Raw genomic sequence first — 24074 nt, 5'->3', positions numbered from 1 at the left:
CTTGTAGCACACTATTTTTTCCACCGCTTTTATGATATTTTTCTAACATTTTTTGACATGCTATACATTGTTTTACAGTTTTTTTATAAATCATACTGACTTTTTTAAATTTACGTTATTTTTACAACATACTACACTGGCCCACTGAGAAACAATGCTTTACATAGCTGTGGCCTAGTGGTACAAAAAAAAGTGGTGTTGTTGGCCCTGACAAGATTTAGGGGTTAAAAGCAGCAAATTTGACACATTTCTGCTTAAAAAAATAAATGAAAATTATATTATCAACATAATATAATATTTCTGACGATTAACTAATCAATTATTCACCTCAGCTTTAATTCCGTTTTTTTTTCCTTTTTCTTTTTTTCTTCTCTCAAACAAACAACCTGCCAGTCAACATCTAAGAAGGTCACAACTAGGTTGTTTATTTTATGATAACTGATACAGGATAAATGTTATACATTCTATTTTAACACTGATATTTTGCTTTTATTTTCAATGTCAGTATGCAAAAAAAAGACAATACAAAGTAAACATTTAGTATCATGAATATGATACATAATTTGACTGCTTCCTCCATATTAAACCAATTAATTTTAAGGACACCTTGTTGCCTTGGTGATAACTTGTTTAGCTACAACACAAAAAAGGGAAAAAATACAAAAAACAAAATGCAAAACATCAAGAGTTGGCTGACAGCAAACACTGTAAAGAACCACGTGATCTTAAGATGTATCAATCAACTCGCGTAGATGCATATATAAAAATACAGGATCCCTGTTATATATATATATATGCACATACAGTAATAATGCAATTACTAGAGTTGTAGAGCCTGTACTGGGCATACAAACAGACAAAATGAAGAGCAGGATACACATACATACACACGTTTACCTTTATCTCTCCATATAAACACGCATAAACCAACCAACCAACCAACAAACAGAAGGCTCTCTGGCTTTAGAAGCTAAAAACTACACTTGACTTAAAAAAAAAAGAAAAAGAAACAGACATTCACATTTCTGAAACAAATTTCATGATCTCATAACTTCTCACCTGATCGATCTTCTCCATGTCCATTTACTGCCATGAGAGAAGCTAGAATGATGATTCTGAGGATGATGAGCTCCATTTGTGCCATCGTGTCCGACTCGTCCCCCAATCAGGACCGAGTTCATTCTCATTGATTACTTCACTGTCTGTGTTGGTCCTTTTTCTCCACGTCATCACTCCTCTCACTGCGCACTCATTCACTGACTCACTGTCCACCGCTTTAAAGAGTCTAGAGTCTGCACTGTGGTACTTCACCCATCAGTGGAAGTGAAAGAGTGAACATGTTGTGGAGGAAGGTGGAGAAATGGGACTGCAGCTGTTCATGTCTGTGATTAGTGTATGAATGTCCTGTACGTCCATGCATTAACCTGTGTGTGTGTGTGTGTGTGTGTGTGTGTGTGTGTGTGTGTGTGTTGTTTGTGTGTGTGTGTGTGTGTGTGTGTGTGTACACTGTGTGTTAAACTCTATTCACGCCTCTAGGGGGAGGCTGGCGCTTTGCTACCGCTGTAATGAACTTGGTATCTGTTCACTGCTTGCCCTTTCACCTCAGTTGACAGGCAGGTGGTCTTGCAGGGGATCATGTCCTCTGCTTCCTCGCCCATTAGCCAGTTCTGCACTGAGCGTTCAGCCAAGGCCGTAACATGATTGGCCAACCAGCCCTGGTGCCACTTGTCAAAGCGTTCGTGCTGGCTCGCTGCCACTCTGTGCTGCGACTGAGGAGTAGGAGGAAAAACTGTCAGACACCAAACAGGATTTAACAGGCAGAAAATGTACAAGCAAGGTTTGATTTTCCTGACACACATTGTCACCCAGATTTTCCACATCGCATCTCCAACTCTAAAAACCCACCAACACAGGAAACTATCGCCTGAAATTAAAAACAGACTCTAGCCTACCTTCCTGGCTTTGACCAGCGCTCCTCTGCGGTACATGTAATCCTCAGAGTTCATGACAAACACCATCTTGTGAGTGTTGAGTTTAAATCGACAGTCCAGACTCCCGGCGTTCTCCACGCCTAGCTGGCGGTGCCACTCTCTCCTGCAGCGCATTGCCTCGACCTGCCGCACCTGCCAGCGACGGAAGCGACGCAGGTTTCTGTAAGAGGAGACCAATTTAGTAAGACTTTAACATGCTGATTGGATTATGACATGTTTTGACTGAATGACATATTAATTAGACCCCATTAATTTTTACCTCCACCAAGGAAGTTGTTTTTGATTCAGTTTGTTTATCAGCAGAATTAAAGAAAAACAACTGTCCTGATTTTCACAAAACCTGATAGAGAGGGAGATTATACAATTCTGGAGCAGATACACAAATTAGTTTTTCAGTTTCATTAACATTGTAAGATATGGCAGAAGGCCTGGATGCATAAATACCATACATCTTAAAATCCAGTAGATTGTGTTAAATTTCAGAAGTGACAAAATATGGCCTTCTGTGGAAATAGGAAGAGTCCAAATCTATGACTTCATACAGAAAGCAGTCAATAAGTAGCACTAGGGGGAGGTGTTTCATAGGAGAGCCGCCACAACTGTAAAACAACAACGCCTTTTCTCAAACCGTGGAACCATAAACCCACACATCATAAAACAAATTCTATGTATCACACGATCCTCATACCCAAATGTGAATTTTCTGCAAACAGCTCCACCAGAAACATTCAGGAAAAGTTAAACATATCCAATTCAAAAGTACATGATAAATACACAGCTGAGCTGATGAGGCTTTTTACAGGTACAACCATATTTTGAAATATTTCTAATAGTTTTGGAAGTATATCCAGACATGCAGTATGAAGTGGTAGCATGTGCAGCTTTGCATATTATAGTAGATTGGACTATAGGCATTAAAAAAGGTCTGGGCTCTCCTAGTTACAAAAACAATATCACATGAAATTCAGATTTAAGTTTAAATAGAAATCTTACTCTTCTAGAATTTCACACTTTTAACAGGATTTTCCCAACATTTTAAACTCAGTACAACAACTTCATATATTGGCATGTTCTATACAGAAGTGTAAGGTCACTCTACCTGAGGAAGATACTCTGACCGCACTGTAAACAGAAGCTCTTCATTATTATTTTTTTTTAAGTTTCATTTCCAAGTTAATGTAGGTGAACAGTAAATACTATAAATGTTTTTTAACAGACCATGTCCTCTGTTGTGAAAACTCAAGCAGATGTTTTTTTCCAGCACAAGAGGACTCGTATAATCTACTCTCATCAATCAAACACATCAGCATGTTTTGTCCCGCAGGTTACTTTTTGCATTGTTTGTCTGTGAGAATGTGTCAGAAATATGTGGATTTATCTTCATGGTCTTCATGGTGTTTTACTGAGTGATCACAAGCTGATCTGGCTGGATTGTTTATCCTAGATAAGTGGCTATGAGATTTGTATCTGCATAGCTAAAATGATAAGGTGAAGTCTACATCTACAAAGACGTTGAACTGTTATACCTGGGCAGAAATACAGGTTTGAAGAAGTAGCCCTCTGCTTGAGAACAAAGACTGGACTCAGTTCCTACAAACTGCTCCATGTAGCTCGACAGGCACTGAGAGAGAAGACAGCAACGACAGGAATAATAGCAAAGCATGATCCATTAAGATTAACAAATGTGTAACTATTTATTTCAAAGTGTATCGGTCTGTTTGTCAGTATTTTTACCTGTACATCTAACGGGTCGTCAGCCTGCGCCTCCTCAGTGTCCAGCAGCTCAATGGTCATCGTCACATGACCTTTGTTTTGAAGAAACATCACCTGATGGTACAAAGAAACATCAGTAAGTCACCTCAAATTAACATACAACAGCTGAATAGTTTGTTGCAGGAATTAAGTTTTTGTAGGCAGACCTGGAAGTTAGTCCTGGGAAGTTGCCCTTGTCACAGAGCCTATGGGACTTTGCGACTGGATTTTGGATTATTGCAGATTATAAACTCTGTGTTAAACAAAGGTCCATGACACTTTCATGATTTCTTCAGCAAGATAATTTTTACAAATGAAAACCACTTTTATGATTTTTGAAGCATAAATGCAATTCTCAGGAATTAAAAGTTAACGTTAGGCTATGAAAGAATTACACCGTCACATGACTTAATGTCGCCACCATGACGAGGCTGTAAAGCCATGCTTGGCGTGATGACATTGTGTAGTCTGAATTAGCCACTTGTTTGAGACCATCTTTTTTTAAGACACATAAAAGCTTCAGAGTTTATTTACTATTTACTGACATTTAATGCTGCAGGACAAAATGTGAAAGTCTCTTAAGCTTGTGTTAACCGCAGACCTTATTTCAGGCATCTAACCAAAAACCCATTTAAAAAACACATTAACTTTTAGATGAAGGAACCGGGTGTACAAAAAAATGCCAACTCATTTCCGTGTTTTAGGACTCACTCCTGCAGGACTCTATAAAACCAGGAGATTAAAGCTGTTAAAATCTCTAAAGAAGGATTTTGGTACTAAAGAGAGTGCACCAATTATATGTAATTTAATTTAAAGTAACGGTTTATTTTGTTTAAGGACAGCTGGCTGTATATAAGCACTTCTCACGTCTATTCCCAAATAAATGGTAATATTGTAATTCAATTCTAGGCTTTAAAATGTCTAGGCTGTGATGGGAAACTTTGGCCAATCACAGATCATTTCATAGAGCATTCCTATTGGCTCTTCTACAAATGCAGATATTCGTGCATGTCCCTTCAGTTGGTGAAAGTCTGATTCAATGGCAGAATATCCTGCAAAAAAACTTGTTATTCCAGTATAGGCAACAACTGTCTATACCGCAGAGCTAGGTATGTAACGATTCACTCAACTCACAATTCACGATTCACTGGGTTCACAATACAATTTTCCCACTTTTTAAAAAAACAAAAACAAAATTAGATTTAAAAAAAAAAATCATGAAAAAAATCAAAGTTTACTTTTGCTTGAAGGGAAAGCAGAGAAGGCAAAGTAGTATCAAGTACAAAGTATCAAGTTGGCCATTTCCCACTCTTGAGTGGTAAATTGGACACTCTTTGGCTCTTGTATTTTTTTGGGCAAGCGGGGTTGCAGATGCGCTATGGTTTGGTCTTGTAGTTGTTGTTAAGGAGGAACGTGTGTAGGCGGAGCTGACCGTAGCTTTGGCTCGCATGCTGCATCATGTTAGTTGTACTAGTTATGTAGTTCAACACCATATTGCAATATTTACAAACTGTTTCTGTCTTTTCTGTTATCTTCTCGCCTTTATTACTTTCTGACTGGAGGAAGCTCAAATGCTGCCACACTTCCGAGTTATAACTGGAGGGTGCATCAATATTGCCTGCCGCGGAGCCTTTGCTACGTCTTATTTACATTGACTAGCTGTCTCTAGTCTCAGGCGTGTTGTGGGATGTTGAGCACATAATGACGTAGCACATCGTGCAAGGAAGAGAAAAGTAGATTACGCCCTCTGCTGTTCAAAAAGAGCATGGCGGTTCATTTTTCATCTCACCGATTTGAATCATATTTTGTTTCCATTTTTAACTGCCCCGCAATGCATTATTACATCTCTTTGCAGAGTCATTCCAAAAAGGAAAGATGGACTTATCACAAAGTCTAAGAGAGTCTGAAAGTAGAACACGAATCAATATCAGAAAAATGTTTCACATTTGGAGAGAAAATATTGCATATAGTTATGCCTTTAATTAACCAGAGCCAAATGCTGCATACACACTATGAGCGACAATAAAGCAGCGTTACCAGCTACAGTTGCCAATGAAGTGTTGCTCAAGCAACAGATGACTGATTGTCATCTAGTTAACTAAGCTAAATAACAACGTGATTGGTTGTCGCTTCACCACGTAATTGAAGCACTGAAGAAAGTTGAAACCAGCTCAACTTTCAACACCCATCAGCAGTGACAAGTGTCGGGCAACGGTTTGTCGCTTCATGTCACTGGCTTCCATTGAAAATGACTTGTATCCTGTTGCCGTGTCGCTTGTAATATGAATGCAGCAAAATACTCACAGCTGTGACTAATTCAAGTTTATGTTTATGTAGCTAATGTTAGTTAAAGTCTCAAATCACAGTGCGTCATCTCAAAGGGCTTTACAGGCCCACAAGTTGCAGAGAAAACAGGGCGGTATTTCTCACAGATTTGCTGCTGCAGCATGAGGATCATAGTCATGATCAGGACGATTGTAACGAATGACTGGAGCTTAGTCAAGTTACTGTATGAAGCATGTACATATATCTGTGCACATCTGGTGGGAGAGGTTTAGGATAAAGAGGGAGGGAGAGAGGGAGAGAAGCTGCAGGAGGAGGGTGTTTCTTTAAACTTTGGTTTTGCCTTTTCTATAAAATTGCCTACCCCAGCTAAATACATGAGATGAATAGGCAAAGTTAGTTCTAAAATTTTAGAAAAGCAGGCAGCAGCTCTTTCTGATCAAAACACCCCATTGTGAAAATAACTATAAGTGATGTGCTTGGCTTTTCTGGGAACATGTTACTGTTGTGAGATTTTTTTTACCGTCTGCTAAAATTACTGTACAAGTATAAACAGCATATTTCCACTGCAGCCAGAATAAAGGTTGATAATAGGAAATAGTTTCTCTGCCCCAAGAAGCAGAAAAATGTCAGAGCCAAATATGTAATCCAGTTCTTCATTCTTCAGGACTGTGCTCACCTTGAAGCAGTTCTCCTCAGCCATGACCCTCTCAGCTTTCCACTGGTAGCTAGTCTCCCAGGCTGCTCTAACACACTGCGAGGACAGGTTTCCCCCCGCTGCCCCTCTCTTCCTCTCAGCCAGGTACAGATCAACCACCTGCAGACACACCTCGTCGCTCACAAGATGCTGCAGCTGCAGTCAAAGAAAAGTGGGGATAAGAATATGACACTGTTCAACGATGGAAAAATCGTAATTGTCTAATAAGAGCACACAGAGTGTAGGAGGCGGGGAGGGGGTTCTTAGATGAATTGCGATTCTCTCTTAAAAGATTATGTCTTGATGCAGAAAAAACAATATGCAAATTAAAACCTACTTTTTGACATTATGATTGCCTATAATAATTTTGTTAAAATGGGCTGTAAGTTTCTTAAAGGTGCATTATGTAAGATCTGGACACAATTTTTGTTTAAAACATTCAAAAAAATGAACTAACCCTATCAACAGAGCGTGAAGAACTTTGAACTTATGTCCAAGAAATCCATGTGTTGTATTGCATAGATACCACTGCTTAACAGCCAGACAGGGCCATCCCTTCTGTAATAATACATCCTGGCCTGAGAGGTGATAATGAGTCACTGTGGCCTCTAGTGTGCCACAGGAAAAGATGAAGGTGAGCTGGCCAGTTTTGTATCGAAATGTGTTTCCCTGTCAGACAGTGTTTCCCCCATGTTATATTGTTAATGTGTAGTGGACTGGGTGGCTGGATCTTACAAAATGCACCTTTAATGCTTAACAAACTGGACGGTGAAACAAAATACACCTAAACATGTGTATTGTGTTTGCGTTCTAGGCTTGTCTGCTGTTGTGTCAGAAACTCCATTGCAACATGCTCAGCACGTGAAAATATGTGATTTTTTTTTGTTTGTCTGAAACCCTAGTATAAAACCAAGAATGTAAACTGTGTACTATTTTCTGAGTAATATTACTGTTTTCAAACACTAGGCATAGCACTGGCATAAATATTCCACTATGCAATGCATTAGGACAATGTTCAAATCACTCAACAGTGGACACTGACCAAGACTGCTCTTAAATGTCAATAACACTTCCAAGCTGAGGTGAAAAAGATGGCAATTGCTATTCAAGGAGATAACGTTACAGGACAGGTTAAAAAAAAAAAAAAGAAGCCTTCTGAATCAGAAACCCCATATGAAGTGGCTAGAGACTCCCAGTCCAGTCAACATGAGGGTAAACTTTTCTTACCTGTCGAATAATGTTGTGGATGACCTTGTCAATGGTGAAGCCAATGTAGGCGTGGATAGTGAACATCTCTCTCAGTGTGTCTTCATACTGTGTGGAGTCGAGGTTACCATCCAGCAGGCTACGCACCATATCCAGGAAGGCCGGGTAGTATTCCTCTAACTCCACCTCACCTGTGGAGATATGTCACATTTGTAACAACAGCACTTTAACATTACAACGTTATGAAGTCATTTCTGCTGAGGTGAGAGTGGATCTGTTCTAACAGGAAGGCTTGGACAGGATTTAGATGCCCTCTCTTCACCTCTGACATGAATAAAATAAGAAAGTTCAAGCACAGTTTTCAACCAAAAGCAGAATTTAAAATTTTTTGTGCTCTCTGCCTTTTCTGTCAGCTGGCGTGTGCTGTTTTGTTTGCGTCCGTGCGACGTCACAGACAGGAAGGAGAACAGGTAAACAGTAGAAAGCAGCTGGAACAGAGATCTTTTACGACTTTTCAGAGGTTTCTTATCTCTAAATATCTCTTGTTTGTTCAGTCTCTCAGTTTTTCTCAGTTTTAGCATTGTTTCGGGGGATTATCGGTTCTTAGTGACGGCGCGTCATTGCGTCTCGCCAGTTAAAGAGCTGAAATTACCGCGTTCACCCGGGTGTTGCGTTCCCATCAAAGCCGATCAGAGCCGGCGATAAAAAAAACCCATGTCTACTGCAGTCATTTGACCCGGGCGTGGATGCTGCTCGTACGCATTACTTTTGCATTTAAAAGCCAGATGTTAGCGAGTGTTAGCGGTGCAAAACGTTTGAGAGTTCCAGCACAGTATAATACATTTATTTTAATGGTTCCCGACCACTGGTCGGACTAAGCAAGACATTTAATGGCAGCAACTTGTGCTCGATAATGTTGTGATGCCATTGTTCACAGTTTTATGATGTTGTATAGACCTCCCTTGAAAGGTTTTACATTAGGAAAAGCATTTGCATTATAAAATAGCCAAATCAGTTGTTGATGATGGCGCTGAATGGGATATAACGAATAAATGTTCCGAAATGGATCAGACCTCATACAGCATGCTAGAGATGAAACGGTGCAATAATCTCTTATCACAACTATAGTGACAGAAATAATCACAGTCATAAGTATTATTACATTATGGTTAAAATTTGCTTAAATTGTCCAAAAAGCACACACACGTAAATAATTTCACAAAGTTTGATGTTGAAAACCACAAATAAAAGCCCTGCTAAAGTTTATAATATAACCTCTGTGATTCTGATAAATCAACGGTGTTTGTGACTGTGTGTGTAAAACTATAACAGTGCCAAAGCCTTATGTAAACATATGAAAACCATTTCAAATGCCCATTGTTTAACATTGAAAATAGCCTGTTTTGTAAACACTTGCTGTGTCTCTGTTGATGAGGCCAAGGGACTGAAAGCATCACTGAGTTTGCCTGCTGTAGGGACAATGTAAACATGGGAATAACAAAACAAACCTACATTGCAAGCTGCACCACCGTATGGAAAACTGTTGCTAAGTTTAGTTGATGCTGGACAGTACTGACTGCAAGTTTTTCAAAGTGGGGTAATCAAACATGGTTTTCATGATAATTACATTTTTAAATGGTAATACTAATCGTATGGAATTTTACTGCAACTTATTGTAAAACTATTAATCATTTCATCCCTACAGCATATAAATGAATCCCTAAAAATGTGGCCGTGAGTGGCCTTGATACTAACCTTGCAAATCAAGACAGGAAACCAAAAACAAATTTTGTGCTCAACTGAGACACACAATATACTACACTAAGCTTATTACCAGGGGTAGCCAAATAAAATCCACTCAACAGTGTATGTTATTATTTTGTTTCTTTTTTTCAAAGTTAAAACTCCACTTCAAATGGCAGGAGGCCAAGGGAAAGAACAGCATCAGTCTTTCAACACATCTGGAACAAGCCTTTCTCTTTTTCATGTAGTGTGATTATGACTCAACACTGTGAAATCCTGGAATAATTTAGGTAAACATTAGAAACAGAATTAAATGCACTTTGTGACTCAGTGCTCATTACCAGTATTTAACTCATCTCCCTAATTAACTTAGCTCTTGATCATAGTTTAAGAATTTAAAACAACACAACCACCTACACTGATCTTTGTCCATTTAAACCAGATATGACTCAAACTAACTCAAATTGCTACTTTTTTCGGACCATTCTAGGATTTGCATTACCAACCAGCAGCTGGACTTACTGGGCTGTTTGAGGCGGAGCTCCATGGCGAGGTCACAGGCCTTTTCTCTCCTTCCCTCAGCCATCAGCAGCCTCTCCCTGCTCTGCTCAGCTCGGTGCTCCAACAGCTGTCGCTCCGCTTGTCGGTAAACCCGCAGCAGTCGAGAACACAGAGTCTGGTGCAGTCGCAAGAAGAAATACCAGTTGTTGTTGACGAAGAAAAGGTTGTAGACACCATCCAGCTCCTTCTGGTGCTCCGCTTCAGGGTCACGCAGGTCCATCTTCTCACCAGCTACGCCTGAACCTGTCTCCACGGGTGTAGATCCAGGGGTGGATGTGGCCGTCCCTGCAGGCTGGCTCATGCTACTGGAGGTGGTGGAGGCCTCTGTGTCTGCAGGTTGGGATGGGCTGCAGCGCCTCCGCCTGGACTCACCGTTGAGCTGCTGCTGGGGTTGGGACTGGGTCTGGGGCTGGGGCTGTGACTGGGCAGGTTGGGGGTGAGACTGACTAACTGTGGCGGCTGCTGCTGCTCCTGATGCATTATTAGAATTACCATTTCCTCCTCCTCCTCCTGCTGCTGCTGCTGCTGCTGCTGCTACTGCTGCTGCCGCCGCCGCTGCTGCTGCTGCTCCACCTCCTACTCCCCTCTCTCCTCCCTCCTCAGGCTCAACCTCCTCATCCGTCCAGTCTTCAGTATCACTGAGCTCGCCACGGCGGGAGAAGAACAGGTCAGGGACAAAGTGCTGGATGATGCGCTTGATGTGGTCCTTGTCGTCTTTGTGGATGGTGGGCTGACGTTTGACATGGTAGATGATGAGTGAGGCAGCATCTTCAAGGATCTGTTTGTCCTCGTATGTAAACACCATGTGAGGCTCACTGGCTGAGGCCGCACCAGAGCCATTACGGTTCTGCTGGCCAACTCCGCCCTCTTCTGTGCTCTGCTCCTGACGCTGAGAGACACAGAGAAACAAAGAGATGATAGAAGCAAATTCAGAAAGACACACTTTACAAGTAATGAGTTTATCAATCTTAGAGAAATGAATCCCTCTTTATAAAATTTAAGAAAATATAATCAATACCCTTTCAGCTACAGTTTTCATCTAAGAGCAGAACTACACAAGAATGAAAAGAAAACAAAGAAATGACAACAATTTCAACTCAAGCTTTATTTACTTGCTTGTTGTGGACCTTGACTGCATCACACAATCATCATTAGGTGATTGCGGATGACCATAAATGGATTTATTGTTGTGAATGAATCTTGAGTTCAGATTGTTATGGCAACTGTTTCCAGAATCGAGACTAAGCTGTAAAGCTTAACTGTACAAATGAAACCATAATTAAAGAAAAAATACTTATAACCTTAAGTGAATGCAGAGGTTGAATATTTTTGAATATTTTTTTAAACTGAAGGAGTTACCTAAAATGTAAACTGTAACCTCTTTCACAATAAACTACAGTTAAGTTCCACATGGTTATTATTACCATTTCAAAATTTAATTATAAAAATGCAGTTATCATTAAAAACGGCAGATTACCACGTTGAAAAACTCACGGTAAATCCTGTCTAGCATCATTCAAATTCAGCAAAGGCACTTTTGAAGAGTGTTCCGTGACAGAAATTAAAGAGCAGTGCAACGTTTTAAATTTATGCTTTGGCAAAAGGTTTTAGTCAACTCGATGGTAACCTTTGTTTTTTATGCTACAAGTCTATTTCTGTCAGGTTTAGTGAACCGTATTCTGCAAAGAAAGCTGTTTATATCAGCTGTATATGTGTTTGTAACTTATTATTCGTATATTAATTAGCCCCCAGTCTGTCTGTGAGAGGCAGATTCCCCTCACCCGCTACAGTGGACTGATCATAAAAACTGCTGTATCAATGAATACAAACACTGTTGATTTCTTCCTGTGGAGCTGACATGAAAACTATTTTTGTTCAGTAAATATCTGCCATCAGTCAGAATGGTGAAGGCAATGTGAACAGCCGCTGTCGTCTCAGCTTCGCAGGAGCTGCTGCTGACAGACGGCTGCTTCTGTGGACAGATACACTGACTGCAGGTCGAAGTCTGTGTGGACTGAAAACCATCACATTGTGTGACAAAATATGATGTTGCACGGTACATGACAAAACTCTCCTGGTGCGCAACACGAGTACAAAGAGTCGCGTGACACTTTTTTCTGTTGAAAACATGTCATTTCAAAAAGGTACACATAAATGTTAGTTGACACATTTGCACCTGATTATCTTTTATATCTCTTATGAGAGCTCTAGTGTGGCTGACAGAAATAAAGCTTTTACCTCGTCATAAACACTCTCAATCTCGTTGAGAAGACTCTTTGAACGCAGGGCCTTCATATCATTCTGTTTGAAGTTGACCCCTTGGTGATCGAGGGACTTCAGGTAAGCTTTCTCATACTGCTCCCTCCAAATCTTATTGAAACCCTGCTGGGCCTCTCTCCACTCCTCCTCCTTGGCTTTCAACCTGCAGAGGAAGACAAACCTTTAATGTACACAATTTACAAAATACATCCATGTATATAAATATGCTATGTTACTGAAATTGCTTGTGCACAGCAGTGTAGCTGTTAGGGTTTAAGTAGCCGTGGGAGGGAACATAGAACTTTTCAGAATGCATTCTTTATGTGAAAGAATGCCACATGTTAAAAGCACATTTCCATGTGCCTGCGTACAAAATACTGAATACACAGACACTTTTTTAAAACGTCTGGTGCTGGTATCATTCACCTTTGCTGGCAGGACGCACAAAGATCACTGCTTGCCTGTTGATACAAGGATCTTACTCATACTCTGAGCAAATCAACATTTCTATCATTCTGTCACTTAGTTAAACCTCCCTGCTGGCAATGGAAATTAAATGTGCTGTCTAAATGCAAGCAACGATCTCCTTTCCACATTCACAATGTTGATACACAAGAAAATTAGAACATTCTATCAATACGTGCGGTCAACGTTAACAGTAATACATGCAAATCAAGATCGTAAACACAAGGACACAGCCACTGAATTTCTTCCATTAAACATTTTACAAGTGAAGAAATGTGAAAAAAAGACAGCCCTGACCTCTTGAGCACCACAGGCACAGCGGTAGCAGGACTCCTCTTCAGTCCCTCGATGATCTCAGGGGCTTTGTCGCCATAGATGCGATACACGGCACGACGCTGGATGACCTCAGAGGTGCCGCCAAGGCAGTCGTCTAATCTGAACCGGTCCTGGTCCTCTGGGGAAAGGCGGGAGAGCTTCTTCTGGACGCTCTCTAGGACCCTGATGGTGGCCAGATTTGTCTCCAGAACCACATCCAACTTTAAGTGTAGAGTTACAGACAAAGAGCTTTGAGAAGGCAGCCACCAACTACTGGTTATTCAGTTCAATTTAACTTTATCACAGACACAAAGGTCTATATCTGTATATAAACAAAATAAACACAAGGACAGCAACACAGAGTGATCACAGAAGTTCACAAATCCACAGTGATTAAACATACAGAAATTTACTCCAGTGTTTCCATAAACAATATAATTTTGTTAATTTGTGTGGGCTCAGTAAATGCCAATATAATCAGCACATAAATTTGCACCTAAAATTCCTTAACACAGCATGAAGGGCAGGAACATTACTAGTCACAAACATGTGACTTGCACTTGTCTATCTTGGGAGCTTGAGCAAGATTCTGAATGTATCATTAAGAAGTATTTTACTGCTGGAAAGCTTTTCATAAAGCTAGGCTGTCTATGCAGTAGAAGGGCGCAAGTACTTTCGAAATTGGTGTTTTAAGACCAGAGAAAACATGCTGCTTGCTTTTATTCGAGAAGCAGAAAACCTACAACTACCAGAATGTACAGCACCCCATCAGACGAATAAATGCTCCCGCTGATGGGTGATGTAATGTGAACTCGTCCATTTGACACAGTGGTAGCTGACTGGTAACAATGTCATATTACAGTTAAACGGTAAGCTAAAACATGTTCAGAAAATATAAAAATATGCAACACAGTAAAAACAATCTTTGATTCAGATCATATTTGATCAGAGCTGATTGGTTTTACTGTTTGATCTCAGTTTTTTCAGCCTCTGTTTTCACTTTGCTGTGAACAGTATGGTGCCCACTTCCTGTTAACAAACTCTTTTTATTACAGATAAACAGTGCACTAAAATACGTTTCGAAAACATTTTAGGCAAAAAAATAGAGGCAGAGTCTCACCAGGAGGGCAGCAGGGAAATCTAGGCACTGGTTAGATGGACAGAAGTTTACCACAGTTCATTTACACAATCCATCCAAACTGTTTTGATTCAAAGCTGGTTGAAAATAGGTAAAGTATTCCTTTAAATGCCACTTGAAGCCTTTTCATTTTTGCTCTCCTCTAACTGCACCACAACTGCGCTGTAGTGAAGTACAGTCCGCTCTAGAAAGGGCTGTTTTAACAAAATTTATACACATATAAAACTTACATGCCAACATATTGGCTTGTGCACAGAGTTTACAACACTGGCGCTGCATATCATCATCATCATCATCATCATCATCATCATCATCACATAGATCATCCCAGATGATGTGACCCAAATATTTTATTTTGTTCACCACATTTAGCACTCAGTCTGCCAAAAGCAATGAAGGACGTTTTTGCTTCTGATCCTCCTTGGTTTTAGCGATCATGACAACACTCTTTCAAGAGTCAAATTTAATTTGTACTGCACACAATTTATGTAGACTCTGAGCAGTCAGAGCACTATCAGGAGACAAGACGTACTTTATGTGTTAACGCTTATTACACAAGAGATAAAAACATACATTGTGCAAGTTGTTTATACAAACCTCCCTGCGCTACAAGAAGTGTAAACAGAATCCTTCATAGGTTGTACGTACCTCAAATCTTTCATCCTCGCAGCGATGCAGCTGCTCCTCATAAGGAGTCTTCTTCGAACTGACGAAGGTGGAGTCCTCTGACCAAGAGGGAAATGACACCCAGGTGTCGTTCAACACCTACACACATACAGACACAAAATCATCAATGGGAAACCGTTTCTATAGGAATATAGTTCACATTGACATACTCAGTATTTCTATCATGTACCACATTTACGCATGAAAACAGCATAAGGTAGAAAAGAAGACGACTGCTATAATGTAAACATGGATGTAAACAATGCAAATGTTAAATGAGGTTGGAAATCCATTAAACAGCCTCTCAGGATACACACAATGCATCTTGGCAAGTAATTTTCACCAAAACAAAAACTTTTTTTTACAAGAAAACTCAGCATGGCACCTTTAAGCAATGCACTAATCTACTGACAGCTCTGTAGGAAAATTAAAGTGGGTGTACCTCCTTGCATAGGGCAGTGCGCCCGCTGCATTTAGGTTGCTGGTAGGTCTTGGGCAGTGCTCTGTAGCTGGACCCCAGGCGCTTGCAGGAGGCATAATCCACCTCCCTGCCCCCTCCCCCCTCCATGTAGCGATCCGACAGCCCTGACACAGCATGAGAGAGCTCTTTGTCCCCCAGAAATGACTTGAACTGTGTGTACAGTTCGGGAAACTTCCTGGAAGGAGATGGATGAAAGTATGAGTGACAGATGAATCCAGAGAAGAACAGCTAAGTGCTCCATCAGTGTAATCCTACCAGTGATAAAAGATAATGTGAATAAAAATCTGAATTATGTCATGTTAGTTTACTTCTTTTGGTAGTTTGGTCCAAAATTCTAAGATCTTATCAGTAACTTAAGAACCATATAGAGCATTCCCACATATTTCAAAACTTTTCCATAGCTTTTCAAGGACCCATAGTAAAACAGGTTTTTCTTGCCCCACCGGCATTTCAAACGTATCAAATTCAAACTCTATTAAAACATAATTTCAGCTAGCTGGCATAGATAGGAGAAGACAGAGCAGGGGCTGAAAATAAGGACACGCACATAAGTGATGGTAAACGAAACGCCACACATCAACGCATATCAGAGCTCTGTTATATCAACAGCCTCAGAAAATAAATTTGCTGTTATGTTACATCACTTGGAAGGTTATTTGCAGAAGATTACAGTGCCAGTTTTATTAGACCCAACAAAATTCCATGACTTTTCTAAAACTTTTTATATTTTTTCACTAATTTCATGACTTTTCCCATACCTGGAGAATGTGATTGGAAAACTCAATGACTTTTCCAGGTTTTTCATGACCATGGGAACCCTGCATGTACCTTTAAACATTCTTTAATGGTCCTAAAAGCTTTATATAAGCCAACATTTTTAACAGTGGTTGCCTTCCTGCAGTAACACCAGTATGCCTCCTCTACAACACTAGACATTAGCATCTACACTTTTTGCTGGCTCCCTGCAGCTAGTGTATCCATTTTTCTGATTGCATCCAGCTATTTCAAACATTTATGCAGCTCAACCATCTTTCCATCCACTCACCCCAGGAAAGGAGTGACGAGCTGTAGCAGCTCCGCTCCCGAAACTACTTCCTGGTTAAACAAGGCGATGCAGCGCAGGAAGTTCTCATACACCTCCTGGCTTTTAAACAGGCGACGAACCTGAATAATAAGTGTGTTGACAGGGAAGTCAGACCAGTTAATAAAAAGACATTAAAAAAACTGTAGCAGTGGGTCAAAAGAACATTATGAACTGAGGAAGAAGGAAAGCCAATACCACTGCCATGGAAACTGATGCCTCACCTTATCAAAGAAGGAGAATTCTCTTAAGACTCCATGTTTGCCAACCGAAGCAAAGGACTGATCTTTGGTACAGGAATACTTCATTTTTTTCTAAATAAAAAAAGAAATGAAAGCTTTATTACTGTTACATTGATTAGTTATCCCAGTTATTCTACTTGAAGCTTTGAACTGTTGCTTTAGGAATGATACAAAGGGTAAAACAAGGACATGTGTACATTGGTGCATTGCCTGAGGCCATTATTCTAAATTGAGAGTTTACCTTGAGCAGTGGGGACATGTGCTGCAGTAGGATGGGCCTGGGCCTCTTTTTGTTCTGTTTGGTTATTGAGTCGTCTTCCTCCGGCCTTTTGAGCTGCTCTTTCCCTCCCGTCAGTGAGCTCCCTGTGAACTACAGGACACAAAGCACACAATTTTCTTTTAAAAAAGTGTCAGAAAATAGTGAAAATGCCCAATCACAATTATTGACAACTTCCCAGAGCCCCAGTTGACATCTTAAAATTTCATGTTTTGTGGCAAGGGTCCTGAGAAAAACACAGCATTCACATTAGTGAAGAAAATAACTTAAAGTTAATAAATTAATTAACAAAAAACTTGTCAATAAATGTTCTGTTGATCAAATAATCCTAACATCGTTTCAGCTTTACTTTGGACTTGCATTTTCAATTTGAAGAATGTTGAGTAAAAAGCACTGATTTGCAGCATACTGGCTACCAAGAATATATGAAAATGATGATAAACGGAGAAATGCCACAGATGCGCAACAACCTTTTTCCTTTTTTTATGCAGTCTGAACTTGCAACATTATTTATCTTCGTCTGCTGCTTTACTAACCAATGATCTCTTAGCATCAGGCAAGAACTGTCCAAACTCCGCCAGCAGATCTTCCTGCCCCTTAAAAAGACTGGCAACTTTAGAAAAGACCTCATCTTCAGTCATTCCACTGCTTCCCCGGCTGCCTCGACTCTCCTTCACCTCCAGCTGCTCCTTCTGAGGGGTGATACATGGAAAATTGTGACCAGAGGTGAGGAACCAAACTTAATTTGAAAAAGATAACATTTTTGGGCCTGGCTGCACATGGTAGTCATAGTCCTGGTATAGGAGACACACTCAAAGGAACTGACTGCTGTAACAATTTGATGCTGGACAAGAAAAACTTTAGCTATGAACTTCATTAACTTGTTCACATCTTTCTTAAAATACCATAAAGCTGGTTAGAAAAGATGCAGCTCCTCAATAGAATAATAGAGCTGATTGCTAAAAACCTTTAGGAACAGTACAATCTTTAAGGTGGAACAAGAGGAATGCAAGAAGCACTGTAACTCAGCTACTGAAGAAAACAAACATTGTTTATATTATGTCACCTAAAGCAACTTAAATCACCACATTTGATCTCTACAGTACCTGATATGTGTGAAGAATCTCGAGGAAGGCTCTGTAGATCTCTGGGTGATCCAAGAAACGGTTTTTAATCTTGTTTACATAGCTGATGGCACTGTCAAACTCTACGGGGCTTGTCTCTGAGGCAGGCGGGGATACAGACGAGGTGGTCGCTTGATTCTGGCCCTCTCTGCTCGTCAAGGGAAGAGAAAGCCTGCTGGGAGGCTCTGGAGGTCCTGCTGGGGTAGAGGAGGAGAGGGACTCTGACGGGGCCACCTTGACTTCACTGGTCTGGGCAGGTCCAGCTTCAATGTTGGCAGCAGAGGCACTACCTGAGGTTGCGGTCACTGCAGAGGTGGTGACACTCTTCCCCTGCTGGCCTGGGGATACCTGGACAGATGAAGAGGGAAAAGGCTTAGCTGCTTGGGTTACTGAAGTTGTTTACTTCATGTAAGATTTGGGAAATAATATCTGTCAGCCAAGATGGTGGTTCAGCAGTATTGATGCTGTGCAGTTTTGAAGCAGAAAAAACTTTTAAAAGCTTTTTTTTTTTTACTTGTCTCTGTAATAATATCACTTTCTTAGTTACTCGTTCACTACTCTCTATATAACACCCTTTTCTAATCCAAATAAACAAAAATGCCCCTTTTTTTAAACCAGAAAAAATGCATTATAAATAGGCAATAGACTGCTTTCCTATTGACAGTAGACTAGAGCAGCTATCCAGACAATAGACAAATATACCTTTTCTGTTTGCTTGTTTTTTGTGTGTCTCGTTCAACACCACAAACAGGCTGGAAAACAGGTTGGTAAACAGTAAAAAGCAGTATGGAGGCCAATAAAAATGTTCATCATCTTTATATCTCTTAGTTATTAAGTTTCTCGCCCAAACTCAGGGCTGATTTTTTTTAATGTCGTTTGAGCACTTCTTGGACGGAGGTGGAAAGTATTTTGTGATAGCCTTTCACTGCATTGTGCCAGTACAGAGGCTAAAACCAGCACGTCCATCCTGATGCTGTACTTCCATCACTGCCGATCGGAGCTGAACAGAGCTGGAACCGATAAATACCCTGGTATTTTGTACAATGGGCAAGGGGCTTAATTGACTCTACAGTGAGCAGTAAATTGCACTGACTACATTTTTTGAGGAGACACAGGATGGAAATGAAGAAAAACTACAACTCTCAGTGACCACTTTTATAAATGTTGCAGCAACAAAATGTGGTACAATGCATTATGGGATTGTTAGCAGAAAGTATTGTACATGAGCACATGGGACAAGTTTTCCTAGTAGGCTTTCTCCCAGTAATCTAGTCATTTTACCCAAAACCACAACTTTTTTCCTAATCTTAACCAAGATGATTCTGAACTGGTAGAGAGCTCTGTAGCAACTTCTCCTAACTGCTGTTCATGTCATGGACACTACTTTTTCTACTGAATTATAAGACTTTATTAAGGCACTTTATAGCGCATACATTTGACTCTCAGACTTTAGAAAATGTAATAAAATGGCCAACAGTAAACACAGTGTACTATGTAGTAAATAAAGAGGGAGATAGTAGGTGTTTATCTTGAATCTACAATTAAGAAGCTTCAAGTTATGCGTAACGTTTCTCAGTTTTTAAAATTATGCATCTTTTGTGTCTACTTTACTTAAATAATATCATGTTTATAGAGTGAAATGTATACATTCAAAATCACATGTATGATGACTGCGCTAAGATGTTAAGAGAAAAATCAATACAGGAGTTACCACTTTTTCTGCATAAAAAAACTGGTCTGAACCATGTTCAGAGACGTATTCTGTTATCTACACAGCTGTCAATAATGGCTTCAATGCAAATCTCTAGTAACATTCTGCAAGTGTGTGTGACACACAGCACTGCTGCTCCTCAGGTTGCCCAAACAAATTCCTTAGTCAAACCATCCAAATACAAAAAATCTCTTACTGAAGACTGGCCTTTGGTTCTTTACATTAAAACCAAGATTCTTTCCCTCAGTCAGGAATGCTTTTTAGGCAGCAAAGGAATATTAAAATCTCTCATTTAGTGTGGCATGTTGGTCTGCCTCAGAGTGACTGCAGAGCGGTCTTTTCTGTGACTCTTTTTTCATCATCAAAAGCACCTTAAAGTCCTCTGCACTAACTGCATGTGAAAGTGATGAACCTGAAACTAGTCTCTGCATTCTTTATGATTTTTTTTTCTGTTAGCAAAACTGAAAATACAAAAACTATTTTATCATACCAAATGTGTACTGAATTGAAACTAAAAACCTCATTAGTTTTTAGCCAGTGCACCATGACAAACTTCTTCTGCATCTTTTATATACCGAATTGCACACAATGTAACTATATATCTACCAAACTCTCTACGGGATACGTGATAGATACCCACCGCAATGCATTTTTTATATACATTACATGTGCTCTTTTGCGAGTTCATTAGTTACACCTCACCAAAACAAAGGCAGTCTAATACAACAGTTATGTAAGTTATGATGTTCATTTTTTATTAGAACTGTTTTAAACTGGCCCGTCTTGGCCCTCCTGCCTGGAGTTTGCATGTTCACCATGTAAAGGATTAGTAGTTACCGATAATGGATGTTTTAAATGTGTTGATTCATGTTTATGAGAAATAAACTGGCAAATGAGTGTATGTGTACAATTCAGCATAGCATATTACGGATCTTTCAAAACATACAGATCTTGACTACAATTTAAAATTAGTGCAGCAAATTGAAATTCAGTGCACAAGTAGCAGACCTGTTTCCTCTTAAGAATTTAAAACTTCAACATAACGTACCTTTCAGCACACTGAGTTTGTAAAGATGCACCTGCTTAAAGTTTCATACTTTTGAAGATAAATAAAGCACTAGTTTTAAGACTGTATCATGTTCAGTTGTAGAGCATCTCACCTGTGTGGAGAATGGAGATTGGAGGAAGGCCACTCCATTTTTGGGGACTTCTATCCGATACCCCGGTGGTAAGAAGGCATTGAAGCCCAAGACTAGATCTGGGTGTCCATGGAAGAGCTGCGACACACGGTTTATCACCCCTGGTGTGTCGATGCTATTCAAGAGAATGAGTAGTACGAGACATATTAGTGGTGTGGTCGAGAGAGGCAAGAAAGAGTAGCCTGTTCTCTCATATGCTGCATGATGACAACCAACTGCTTATCAAAAAACAATGGTACAGCTTAATTTAAAAACAAATATAGCAATTTTAGTCACCCTACAGTGAAATTGCAAGAGTATATAAACTGCTGGATAATCAGTGTGGGGTGCTATTTGCAATTTCTTACTGATAAATGCCTTCAAATGTGTGGTTCATCCCTCGGTACTTCAATTTTGCAACGTAATCAAAGTCTACGCATAAGCACTATTCCAAATCTCAAGAGACTGTATAAAGGAATACAGTCATTAAAATGCATCACTAAAACTAACTTACTAAGTAACTTCTTGCATAAATACCTCTGTGACTTGAATTCTTTCATGATGTCGAGAAATTTGTTGTATATGCCAGGATCGTTTGCAAAACGAATTTTGACTTGGTCCAGATATGACAAGGCATCTTCAACCTAAACAGAGAGAAAAAAAATATTTAATGCAACATAAAATACAAACAGTCTTATCTGGACATGTGGAGAATTGTTATAACAAACATCCTGTTTGTGCTGTTGATGAGGAAGGATCTTACAGAGATGTCAATCTAGCTCTTGAACATGTATGCACCAATGGCTTTTTTATTTCAAAGTAGGTAAAGGTGCTATATAAATACTGTGAAAGTATCAAAACGCTCAATCCACAGAGAATTGCACAAAGTCCATATTCAGAGAGTGTGCCTTTAAACAAGCCATTGGGACTTCCCCGAAGTTGTGATTTCACAACTACACTTTGTTAAGGTAAAAAGTGCTGCTACAGTGCCATTAAAGTGATTTTCCTGATACAATGATGGTGCAAAGACGCAGAGAGCGCAGTTGTTGAAGACCCCAAAACACTGACCAATCAGAGCAGAATGGGCTTTTTCAGGAGGGAGTCTTAAAGAGACAGGTGTTAAAACAGAGTGTTTCAGACAGAAGGTGAATACAGGTATATCAAGCCAACCAGTATGAGAAAAATAAAGTATTTTTTTTCACATTAAAGCATGAGAACATGTTCTAGTAGAGACCTAAAATACAAATATGAACCAGAAAATGATAATTGTATGGGACCTTTAATAGGTTTTGATAAATAATACTATTAAATTTATTGGATGCCACTGAAATCTTCATTCTTCAAATGTACATTTTTTCACATGAAGTTAGGTCATGTTTGCTTTCCCAACTGTCTGCTAAACTGCTATATCAACAAATGCACTATTTAGCAATACAATCTGTACAAGTAACCGCTAAATAAATAAATAAATAAATAGCCGAATACAAGAACCACCGAGCAGCTTTTGTTCACTGGACCTCTGCTCTCTTTATTCATAACACCCAAGCTATGTGAGGTTACGATGAAAAATATGTGCTCACACAAAGCGTTGTCACAAACAGTCCACATCTAGAGGGTTGTTTAAGCTAACGTTAGCCAACAGCCAGTCAACTGACGATAATAACTCCACGAACACTTACAACACCTACCCACATACAAATTTATACAATACGTTTAGTCACAGCTGGTCCCTCGCCAACAGTATCGTGTTGGCACAAACAGCATGATAATAATCAACAACTGCGATAACAAAGAAACGTATAATGAAGCTGCTAATCAACTGAAATAGCCGATCTTGGCTAGCCTGGCTGACGTCCTCCACTTTGTTCAGGGTGGCTGAAAAAACGAACAAGGAGGAACTTCCCACAACCGAGGTTTGAGTTAACGTTTGCTCACAGTGGCTGTTATTGACATCGTAAATAAGAAACTACCGCTAACTGTGCCACTCGACTGTCACTCAGACATTCATTAATGAAATACAGCTTCCACGTCTAACCTTAAATGTCAATGTTCGGCTGTTTAGCAATGAATTACTTTTAATAGGCCAGCGAGCTAACTAACGTTAGCCAGCCGTTCCTTTCACTACTCTCGACGTTAGAGGAGACAGAGAAAAGCCTCAAATCCAATGCAATGATCCGACGAACAAAATGGTTCTGACTCTGAGGGACTTTTCCCTTGTCGTGTCCGTTGTCTTCTTACCTTCAGCTTCTGGAAGTGCTGCTGCTGCACTTGCTTTTGTGTTATAACGTAAGGCTTGTCTTGAATTTGGTTTATTTGCTTCGCGGTGCTGTGCGCCTGAATCTTCGCCATTATCCCGGCGACGGGAGGCTTGTGAGCCACTACCACAACTTGAGAGGGAAGCTTCGGTGTTACCTCCAGTTGTTGGCTAGCCGACAAACCTTCCTCTCGGTCGGGAAGCCAGCCTGCCAGCGAGCAACCCTACTTTGCCTAGCTGGACAGTCTCGGCACAGCGCAAAAGGACGGAAAACCCAGCAGAGTGGAGGGTGATGACAGACAAGCTGCTACTAGCTGCGACTTTGATCAAACATCACCACCGAACTAAACAAGCTGAGGCAAGAAGCGTCGGAAAATAAGCAAAGGGACAATGGTTGCCGTTTATCGTATTTAAAATAACTATCGCCTGTCTCTTTAAATTCGGCGGCAGCGGTCTGTCTTGGCGTCCGGAAGCCAGAGTAGGAGTGAAAAATTGAAAAAAAGAGGAGTGAAAAATTGAACTGCGCAGCCGCAACGATGGGAGGAGCTGAGTTCACAAGAATCAGATTGCTCCACTCCCCCTTCACTGCTACAAAGGAACAATGTTACTCCATGCAAAACGATACAGCTACATACTTCTTCACTGTGCAC

General features: G+C 40.2%; 1 protein-coding gene across 1 annotated transcript; it reads right to left on the bottom strand.

The window, feature by feature from the left end:
* Positions 1–401: 401 nt before the first annotated feature.
* sin3b (SIN3 transcription regulator family member B) lies at positions 402–23920 on the bottom strand. Its single transcript, XM_042482673.2, has 19 exons — positions 23409–23920; positions 21708–21814; positions 21153–21306; positions 18264–18629; positions 17694–17849; positions 17122–17250; positions 16863–16952; positions 16603–16721; positions 15519–15732; positions 15059–15175; positions 13255–13493; positions 12472–12655; positions 10195–11122; positions 7951–8120; positions 6706–6879; positions 3726–3818; positions 3518–3612; positions 1953–2151; positions 402–1769 (listed from the first exon to the last, which is right to left on the bottom strand). Exons 1-19 carry the CDS (start codon positions 23517–23519, stop codon positions 1533–1535), a joined length of 3882 nt encoding a protein of 1293 aa, XP_042338607.2. The 5' UTR covers positions 23520–23920; the 3' UTR covers positions 402–1532.
* Between the last annotated feature and the right edge of the window lie 154 nt (positions 23921–24074).

The sequence above is a fragment of the Plectropomus leopardus genome, chromosome 5 (genome assembly GCF_026936395.1).
Source record: "Plectropomus leopardus strain MGB_pleo_1.0 chromosome 5, ASM2693639v1, whole genome shotgun sequence".
NCBI lineage: Eukaryota > Metazoa > Chordata > Actinopteri > Perciformes > Serranidae > Plectropomus > Plectropomus leopardus.
This window is presented reverse-complemented; position numbering and strand designations above follow the sequence as displayed.

What these genes read in the sequence shown, in the direction of transcription:
- sin3b (XM_042482673.2), bottom strand. Translation starts at nt 23,519, where the DNA reads ATGGCGAAGATTCAGGCGCACAGCACCGCGAAGCAAATAAACCAAATT. An exon ending in GCACTGCCCTATGCAAGGAG is followed by an intron (nt 15,176 to 15,518) that starts GTACACCCACTT and finishes GTATGTGTGTAG; the next exon opens with GTGTTGAACGACACCTGGGT. An exon ending in GTGCCTGTGGTGCTCAAGAG is followed by an intron (nt 12,656 to 13,254) that starts GTCAGGGCTGTC and finishes CTTCCTCTGCAG; the next exon opens with GTTGAAAGCCAAGGAGGAGG.